We start from the raw sequence: 9,830 nt of genomic DNA on the forward strand, positions 1-9,830 counted from the left end.
CCATTTTCAAAAAAAAAATCAAAATTCCGGGCTCTAGCCTCAGTCCAAAGACGCTGCTTTCTCTCTCTCTAAGAAGAAAAAGAAGAGTTCACTTCGATGCATCCGGTCAATTCCGGCGAAACCATCGGCCGTTTAGCCCTTCCTGTTCCGACGAGACAGCACGACAACCAACTGGCCGGAGGTGAAGCTCTCCACCAACCGTACCAGAGAGACGGATCGGCACTCCTTATCCGCTGCCACGTGACAGGGCCCCACGGGAATCTCGCCGGCCACTCGCTGCTCGCCACATCGGCATCCGAGTTTTTGTACAATTTTGAGAAGAAGCACCGCGTGTACACAATTCCACGTCAATCCACATCCGAACCTGGACCGGATTCAGAATTTCGGAGCAGTGACAAAAATGCCGGAAACCAGGTGCAGCAGCAACTTGTTTTCAGAGTTAGGTACATATCCAGATCATCCAATCCTCTATTAACCATCCCATGGAGGGGTAAAAACACCATGATTAACCGTTGAGTTTCTGCCACTGTTCTTCAGAAAACTACCATGATTCAACCTTTACTGAGCTCACTGCATGCTTTACTGCACTGGATATTTATCAGCACACTTGTCACTCATCAGGTCAAAGATGCAATAATAGAATCTCAGCAGTACCAGTCACTCAATGGTAGGCCAGCCCTTCCCTTCCCATGCAAGCATGCCCATCCAGCCCGGCTCATTGACAATAGACAGAGTGAGCTCCTCCAGTTTCATTATAAAAGCACTCTCCTTGCTGGGATCTGCAAGAGAACACAGTTACAATCCACTGGAACATCCACACAAGAGAAGAGTACATGGCTTGCATCAATACCTTGCAGAGCTGCTCCATGTTCAAAGGGGCCAAGGCCGAGGGCGGCGCCAGGAGGGGCAGAGCCAGTGGCGTCGGGTGCCGGGCGTCGACGTTCATGGACGGGAACGGGCTCCGGCTGGGCCTCGACGAGAACCCTGATGCCATCATCTCCGGCGAGTGGCCCGAGAACTTCTCCCTCATCAGCTACGACGATTTCCGCGTATACCTTCAGTCCCAGCAGCAGCAGGATGCCCAGGCTGGGGATCAGGTGCTTGTTTGTCCTGGGACTCTTCTTGTTGTTGTGTTTGTTGATCTTCTCCCTTGTTACTTCTTCTTGGGTCCTTGCTTGACTCTGAACTTGAATGCTTGGCTACAGCAGCGGGTAGCGCTCTTGCGCGAGGCCATGTCGACGCCTGTCTTGATGGCCACAGCAGATCAGACGCTGGAGGAGGTTGAAGGCCACTTTGAGTTTGTGTCGGGCCTCCCGGTTGTAGACAGTGCTCGGAGATGTGTTGGGGTGCTCGTCAAGAGCGATCGAACAAGAGCTTCACATGGGGTCAGCTTCCTCCTTCTTCACTCTTTCTGTTTTACACATGTATATACACAAACTCTTGCCGCAAAGAGAGAAAAAGAAAACACACCCACACCCGCACACATATACAAGCTGCTACCTCAATATCAGAGGACATAAAGACATGTTGTTTGCTAATCCATTTGCTACTTGTTGCAACAGTCAAGGACAAAGATTGCACAAGTGATGACCTCTCCAGCGATCACGCTATCATGTGATAGAACAGTGACCGGTAATCTTTGTTTCCACTCATTTTATTTATTTTTCCATATTTTTTCCAGTTAGTTTGACAGTACACACATGTGATGCCAACAGATGCCGCTGCTCTGATGCTCAAAAAGAAGATCCACAGATTACCAATAGTAAATCAGGACAACCAAGTGATAGGTGAGTAACAGAAACTGTGACAAACCAGGAACAGAGGACTCAATATACTAGATCTGTATTATCTCCTTAACATTGACTATTCAGAGTATGTTGCAAGCTTAATGAGATTCTAAACACTATTAACAGGTATAGTTACCCGTGATGACGTACTTCGCGCGTTGGAGGCCATGCTGAAGATTTAGAGGTGCAGGAGGCCATGCTTGGTACTTGTGGATTTGTACATATGTGTCCGCAGTACTTTTGAGTAGCAGGGAGATGTATAATCTGTATAACTGTTGTAGCCTGAATCACCAAAATAAGCCTGGGAGAATTTAGGAGAGCTTTTCCTTGTAAAGAAGCACACCAGGAAGCTTCTGCTCTATTGTACGGTCTGGTGTCTGCAAATGAAAATGTTTCCATGAGCAATGAATTCCACTGCAAAAAATCACACAACTTAAAGTAATGTTTCAGAAGAATGGTGGCAATATGCTTAAAAAATGATATGCCTAAATTGAGCATAAAATCTAATTAAGTGCAGCCATGCAGATTCATAGAAACTGATGATGATAATAGGATACGGTTTCAGAGGTTGTCAAAGAAAGTTGTCAAAAAGAACACGGTTTCAGAGCCAGTGCAACAGTCTTATCACCAAAGAAGTATAACACAGCCAACTAAATAAAAGAGATGACTGCAAGATTAACAATGCGAATTAGAAATTCCTTTGCCCTAGCCACTTAGAGGACGAGGGACTATATTGCCTCTGAGCACTTCTTTACTGAAGATAAAAACAGCACATCTTATTTACTGGATGTACAGCATCCTTTGAGCTCTTCAGGTAATGATTTATCATAGAAAAAACTTCAGTAGTACAATGCAAGAGAAAGGTGGGAAAAAGGCCAATGAATGCACATAACGAAGAAAGAACTGACTCAAACGTGAAGGAACTATAACTAGGTCAATTTTCATGTAGGTCTGAGATGTGACGTACTCATTATGTATGTCGCTGCAATCTGAGCGTAAAAAATAATAAATCACACTCGACTTGTCGACACCTCCTCTTGCTGATCTTCTCCAGAAGCAATACTAGCAGTAGAAACACCCACCGGTGCAGTAGAAAATGTGCGTCCTTCTGAATCGGAAACAACTTTCATCTGTAAGTTTGGAATTACAGGTGGCTTTGTCCTCCGAGTAACAGTCATGTTCAAGCCCTTGGTTGTGTGAATTGTTGCTCCGGTTGTCATCTCGACCTATAATATATTGCTCGAAATATGAGAATATATTTTATTAGTTATGATGAAACCGAAAGCTGGTTGCAAACATACCGGAGGTGCTCCTGGAGCCATCTGAAAATCAAACCGCTTGACAAGCATTGCCGTTGCCACAACATTCTGAATAGAAATTGCAGAGTGTCAGTGGTTCTCTCAATAGTCACAGAACAAATGACTATCTGAGGGCTGTGCACCCTCTTGGTGCATCTGCTAGGAGAGCAACAAATCTTGATTTTCACAAAAGAACATGAAAGCGAAGATACCAAGAAGCCTAGAAGATGAAATATTGAAAATAAAGACCTTAATACTGCTAAATCAAGAACATCATCCAGTAGATTTCATGAATTCGCAAAATGCTATTTCGATATCATCAGCTGGGAATCCATAAGTATTAAAATGGATTACCTCAAAAGTAGCAAACATATCACCTACACATTTCCTTGGTCCACCACCAAATGGTAAGTAACTGAAAATTCAACAAGATATAAATAAATACAATTAAGTTATAACTTATAACAGGTTTATCAGGCACTAGTTAAAGTGATAGGAAACAGATGCCACAAATATTTTCAGAAGGAAAGCTGCCACAACTACACAACGGATATCTAAGAGCTTGACATGGAACCTAGGATTATAACCTTTCTTTTGTTGTTTATTTGAAATATGTGCTCTCACAAGAGATATATCAAGTCTACAGCACTAATAGCGCTGATGTAAGTAGGATGCTTAAGATTTAGGACTGCATCTCCAAAAACATAAACCAAGAACTCGACAGACAAAAAATAGTGACACAAAGACCACAATCCAAAAAACACAAGACCCTAGTTGTACATCTTTTTTTTCTTTTTAATTTCGAGTTTCGACGGGATGCTTAGGAAATGGCATTTATCTACTAAATGGTGACCATCACTTCTTTGTAAACTAATATGTCAACCCTAGTTCAAACTGCCCGCTGCAACCATAGTTCGTATTGTTACATTCACTGCAGCTGACGATATCTTATAGTCCATACTCCTTTAGAAATGTATCACATAAGCATTATGATTTATCATTCATAACAATATAAAGAATATACAAACTCCACTAATTATGTCGCATTAAGGAAAGAGTCATCTACAACTTTGATCTTTTCTGGTCCTAAAAAGGGATCTGCTGTTAAAGCATTTTACTGGTCACTACAGGGTAGGTAGTAAAGTTATGACACATAAACCTACCAGTCTATTCAAAGTTAAAATTCTAATGGTTATTGGAAAGACATATACGTGAATCTTTTTTGGGACATTCACAAAGCAACAATATAGTCACAAAAAAGTGCGCCACAGATAACCAGTGCAATGGATTCCTGCTTCTTGGAAAATCTTAAGATGACAACTCATTGCTGCTTTTTCTATCAGTAGTGTGATTTCCTGTTGCTCACTGGAGCAGTATTTTAACATGATTGTCATTGATAAGATTTTTTATTCATTAATCATAAACTTTAATTCAAGTTATTAATCTCTGCATCACTTTTCATCCTCAATAAGATTCATCTATTGAATCCATCTCATTATCTCTGCATCACATTCTAAGATTCATCTAACTATATTCCATGTAATTGTTGTCTGAAACTCTGAATACATTCTGCAAATCATAGGGATGTGGCTATGTATAAGGTCTCCTGTAGTGTGCTACTATCGGTTGGAAATAGATGTGATTTTGGGTATCAATAAGGTCTCCTGTAGAGGCATTTTACTATTTTTCTAACTATATGTTAATAAAAGTATATTGACTTGGAAGCACTTTTGACAATGAATCTATTAATATCATCCGCACAGGACAAACATAAATAATTTTATGACCATCAGTGGTAATATTCAAATTTTGACTGCACCCATCTGAGGACAACATCTAGGTTGGAGCATTATCACTTATACATGAATAGGTAGTTATATAACTTAACTGATAAGTATCTCAGGGGCAGGTTAGATGCTCTGTGTCATAGTAGAACATAAGAATAAACAAGTTGCGCACTCGGTGAACGACTTTGGTCATTTGACCTAAAAAGGTATATGTTTTGTTCTGGCAAGAAGAAGAAATATAACTACAACAAGCAATTAAACATATTCAAAGGTCTCCCAATTAATTCGCAAAAAAAAGGTCTCCCAATTGTTGCAACAGAAAGTAGAAACAGCTACTCCATCCGTACCAAAAAGGATGTCACAGATTTGTCTAAATTTGGATGTATATATTCACAATTCAGTGTATAGATACATTCAAATTTAGACAAGCCTGTGACATCGTTTTTGGGATGGAGGGAGTAATAAACTTGATAACTGTAGTGGCAAATGATGTACCCAAAAACATTTCATTGCAGTAATAGGTATGGAACCTGAATTTTTGGTTTGTCTCATTTGGGTTGGGTCCGTCCAAAGGCCACCTTTCTGGATTGAAAACATCTGCATCCTCCCAATGCTTTGGGCAGCGATGAAGGTTCCATACGGATATAAAAATGTCTTCTCCCCTTCGAAAATATAATATATATCTTTAGAACTATAGTATAAAATTTTAGCTTTCTATGGAGCAACAATAGAATAAGCTTCGCTACATCTACCAGAATTGACATTAGGACAAGCAGAAAATAAAATATGTTGAGTAAAATAGTCTGCACAAGATTGGGAAGAGGCTGTAATACTGTATGTTAATATATTGCTCACAGTAGTATCTAAGGGAAAAAAAGCGAATAGACAAAGGGAGCAGAACTCAATGGTACCCAAGGTGCTTTTGTGATAAAAACATAAATAGTCCTTACTTCCTATACTTGACTTGAGACTAAAGCTGGCCTCGCCTTTTGTGACTTAACAGACAGAATACTTATGGAAAATGTTTACCTGCCGATTGGGTATTCCCCTAGCATATCATCCTCAAGGGAGCGGCGAATCAAAACTGGTGGCTGCGGATATAGTCTCAAAGACTGCAACAACGGTAATGTTCTTGTTCAGTGGGAAATTCATTATTGGGGTGAGGTAACACTGTTTGGTACTTACTTCGTTAATAACTCGAGTAGTGTACTTTAGCTTTTTCAGATCCTCAAGCGTTGGTAAACCATCTCCTAGAACAGCATCAACCTGTGGATAATTAAGCAAAGAAAAGTCAATTATCATTTGAAAGATTCAGATGTGTGAACCTCCATGGAAAAAACACCTTAAATATAAAAGTGAGTCTACCTCAGCTTGGAGCTTGGACATTACATTCGGATACTGCACATTAGCAATATAACACAATGAGAATAAGTAAAAATATAACGGTTTAGTGAATATGAACATGATCAACGTCACAGTATATTAGATATTGCTATACTACTACAGCATTAATTTTTTAGTTATTGACCATATCACACCTTAGATAGAAGATAAAATGTCCACGTTAAGACTGCTGCAGAGGTCTCATGGCCAGCTATGAGCATTGTCATCAGATCATCACGGAGCTGCTTGCTGGATACCTAAAGTAGATGGGTTGAACATCGCAGCAATGCGAACATTAGAAGGTCCAGACATCTAAAAAACTTTAAAAATGCAGCTATATCATACATCATCTCCAGATGCCAACAGGAAGTGAAGAATACTAGGATCCTGCTCATTCATGTATTCCTCATGAAACTGTAGATCTTCTTCATCTACCATCCTCTGCAGAAGTAAGAACGAGAATTCATAGTGTCATAATTTCGCTAAATACAGTATACAGTAATAACAAAGGTCAAACTATAAGAAAATGGTTACCTTGCATGTAGCAATTAGTTCATCGAGAATATTATTTATCAGTACAAGAGCTTCATTGACTTTCCTCTGCCGAGGGGAGATGTCTTTCCATATGGGTATTTCCCAAGTTGGTATAGGAGAAGTGCTCCGCATTTCTGCTTCTCGTAGTGTTACATACACAGCCTGATCATACACCAGCAAACCAGCAAGGTAAGATTCACAGAGAATACGGTAAATAAGAAACAGAAAATAATGTACTCAGGGATATGGCAAAGTCTGAAAAAGATGACCTCGACTATTCCATTATCGTAAGATAATGAATCAAACTCATAATTGAACACCGCCTTCCCGATGACATCCAGCGTCAGTCGAGAGAAGAGAGATTCCATCTCCACATCCTCTCCGTCCGTTGCCGCCTTGTCCAACTTCTGGCAGAGGCGGTCGGAAGCTTTGCCGAAGAGACCGATCATCGCTGTCACATACTGCCAAGCAAAATTTCAAGTGAATAAATTTAGGCTAGAAAGAAAGCAATGACAGAACCTTAATATTAGGCAAGAACAACACTAGAACCTTCTGATGCATTGCTGGTACGATTGCGCGGCGTCGAACACGCCAAACCTCCCCATCGGCTGGGATCAACCCCGTACCCATCACAAACTCCAATATCTCCGCGAGAATGCCCTGCACCCACAACGATAAAACAGGGCTACTCATTGCTGAAGAGCAAAAAAACATTTATATTACTGATCGGGAAAAATGGCTGCATCCAAACTGACAACCGAACCTTGGAATAAGCCTTGGCGTTGTCCCTGAGAATGTGCTTGGCCACGGCAGGATCAGAGACAATAAGGAAAGACTGTTGTAAGAAGTACAAAAAATAAACTACAGAATATTAGCAGCAGCACGGCAGGGTTTTTCAGAAAGCTGCGATTTTTAGAGGTCGCGATTCGGCGCGTTCACCTTGGGCCCGAAGTTGAGGCGGAAGACGCCGCCGTAGGTGAGGAAGAGGTCGTAGAGCGGGATGAAGAAGGCCTCTCCGACGACCGAACTGATCGACCCCGTGGCCTGCGGCAGCTCCGGGCCCCTGCGCGCCGCGCCGGCGCCCGCTACCTTGGTGAGCAGCCCCGCCGCGAGCTCCCCCGGCGGGCCGAGCCTGGCCAGCCTCGCCGCGAGGGGAGCGACCCATCTGATCGAAATTTCGGTCCACCCAATTCAATCGACACGACACCGGATAAGAAAGAAAGAAGGGAAATTGCGTAGAGACTAGAGACGAGGCGGGATGAAGCGTGGAGGCGGGGAGCACTGACCCGGGGCCCTGGGCGGTGAACTCGCCGGACGAAATGCGGGCGGCCAGCTCGGCCTTGCGGCGCCTCTGCTCTTCGAGGGCCGGGTCGGGGCCTCCGTCGCCGGACGCGGAGCAGCGAAGGAGCGGGCTGCGGCGGCTGGGTGCAGGAGCCAGGCGGAGGCGGCCCTGGCCGGAGCCGCCGAAGTGCCGGGACGGCGGTGCGGTGGAGATGGTGGTGCTGCTGCCGCTGCCGGCGGCGGTGGCCATGGCGGGGTGCAGCGGCATGGGTGGACCGGCACGTCGGAGGGAGAGAGGATGAGGTGAGTCGCGTCGCGTGGAGAGTGGAGGGAAGCGAGAGGAAAAGGAGTTGCGGACGTGGGGCTCGGTGCTCCGTCTGTTGCTAACGACGGCGACTCGCCGGGATTTGGAAGCTGCCGTAACGGAATCTGCCGCCCCGGGCTCACCGGTATCTTCTTCACTTCCTTCCACAGCGCGCGCGGCATCGGCTTCTCCACCACCGTACCAACAGTGCAGACAAAATTCCCGATTACACGTGTGAAATTGGATTTTTATTGCACGTTTTGCCACATTACCAGCGTATCTCAGTATGCCGTATGGCAAATAAGCGAATTACAAAAAAAAAAGTCTCATGTGAAATCGTGGATCATCATGTAGAATACTCCGATCCTAGAGCATCTTAATTTTAGCGGCTTAAAAAATGGACCTAGCATGAATTTTTAGAGGGGGCAAAAGTATGCAAAGTGGTGCAAATACCTTTGCTAAGTATCGATTAGCTAAATAGAGTATACTTTGCCGATCCAAAGATTAAGGAGGGCATGAAGATATTCATGACCTTGAGGTGAAATGTATATCTACTCTAGGTAAATGGCTCACAAGCTACTCTCCGCAGATGGAGTATGTGAAACTTTTCTAAAAATAAAATACATAGTCTTGAATATTCACGCTTTTGTCACTTTTGTGTACCAGGGGCGGAATACGGGGGTGTATTAGGGGCGGCTTGCCACATTGGCGCCCCCAAAACTTGACACCCAAATTAAACTTTTTTCAAACAAACGACAGATCTCATTCAAATATTTACTTTATTTTTACAAATTTTGAATGAAATTTAAAACTCTAAATCTGAACCTACTCTAGTAGCGGCGGTCGAACACGCAGAAGTCGAGAGCGGCGCTCAAAGCGCCATTGTTGTCGTTGTCCACGTCGTCCTCGCAGTCCCACTAGGAGGAGGACATGCCGCTGCAAGACTCCTCGGTGGCGATGAACGCTTCAGCCGATGTTGAGCGCCTCCGCCTCCTCGAGCATCATGTTTTGCGGGCGCATGTTGCTGTCGGTGCCGCTACCTCCGGCCTTGGCATCATTGCAACCCATCACGGCGGAGGAAGAGAGTGCAACAGCGGGGAAGAAATGGTGGAGCGGCGAGAGAGTGTGGAGGAGAAGTGATCAGCATTATATATGAAAGTGCAAGTTGAAGGAAAGTGAGTTGTTTCTTAACCGGAGCATAAAGCGACACATATTCGGTGGACATAGGTGCACATGCACCTGATTATGAAAATTTCAAAAAAAAAAAATACTACTCTATAGTTTCAAAAAAAAATTGAGATAATGCACGCATGTATATATTATGTTGATATTTACTTGTGCAAATTTCGAAGGCAAAATACGACCTACACAAAAATGAGAAAATGGAAATTTTTATTTCTTTGAACAGTACAAACTCTAATCATTATTATAGTGTTATTTGGACATATTATCATTT

The 9,830-nt window shown here is 43.2% G+C and overlaps 2 protein-coding genes across 3 annotated transcripts; one reads left to right on the top strand and one right to left on the bottom strand.

Moving 5' to 3' along the window:
- Positions 1-766: 766 nt before the first annotated feature.
- On the top strand, positions 767-2,192 carry LOC124693570 (uncharacterized protein YtoI-like). 2 transcript variants are annotated; one of them, XM_047227054.1, is made up of 5 exons: positions 767-1,097; positions 1,209-1,385; positions 1,563-1,632; positions 1,716-1,787; positions 1,914-2,192. In XM_047227054.1, the coding sequence occupies exons 1-5, from the start codon at positions 834-836 to the stop codon at positions 1,967-1,969; spliced, it is 639 nt and encodes a 212-aa protein (XP_047083010.1). In that variant the 5' UTR covers positions 767-833; the 3' UTR covers positions 1,970-2,192. The 2 variants fall into 2 exon arrangements, with proteins under 2 accessions (XP_047083010.1, XP_047083009.1); XM_047227053.1 differs by having other exon boundaries at positions 768-1,097; positions 1,206-1,385.
- Positions 1,728-8,556, bottom strand: LOC124691064 (protein LUTEIN DEFICIENT 5, chloroplastic-like). The gene is made up of 17 exons (XM_047224349.1): positions 8,518-8,556; positions 8,076-8,239; positions 7,729-7,954; positions 7,553-7,624; positions 7,339-7,449; positions 7,059-7,250; positions 6,790-6,951; positions 6,601-6,696; positions 6,411-6,512; positions 6,238-6,270; positions 6,058-6,138; positions 5,902-5,984; positions 5,403-5,534; positions 3,440-3,500; positions 3,089-3,154; positions 2,755-3,013; positions 1,728-2,164 (listed from the first exon to the last, which is right to left on the bottom strand). The coding sequence occupies exons 1-16, from the start codon at positions 8,554-8,556 to the stop codon at positions 2,798-2,800; spliced, it is 1,836 nt and encodes a 611-aa protein (XP_047080305.1). The 3' UTR covers positions 1,728-2,164; positions 2,755-2,797.
- Positions 8,557-9,830: the final 1,274 nt, after the last annotated feature.

Source organism: Lolium rigidum, chromosome 2 (genome assembly GCF_022539505.1).
Source record: "Lolium rigidum isolate FL_2022 chromosome 2, APGP_CSIRO_Lrig_0.1, whole genome shotgun sequence".
Lineage (NCBI taxonomy): Eukaryota > Viridiplantae > Streptophyta > Magnoliopsida > Poales > Poaceae > Lolium > Lolium rigidum.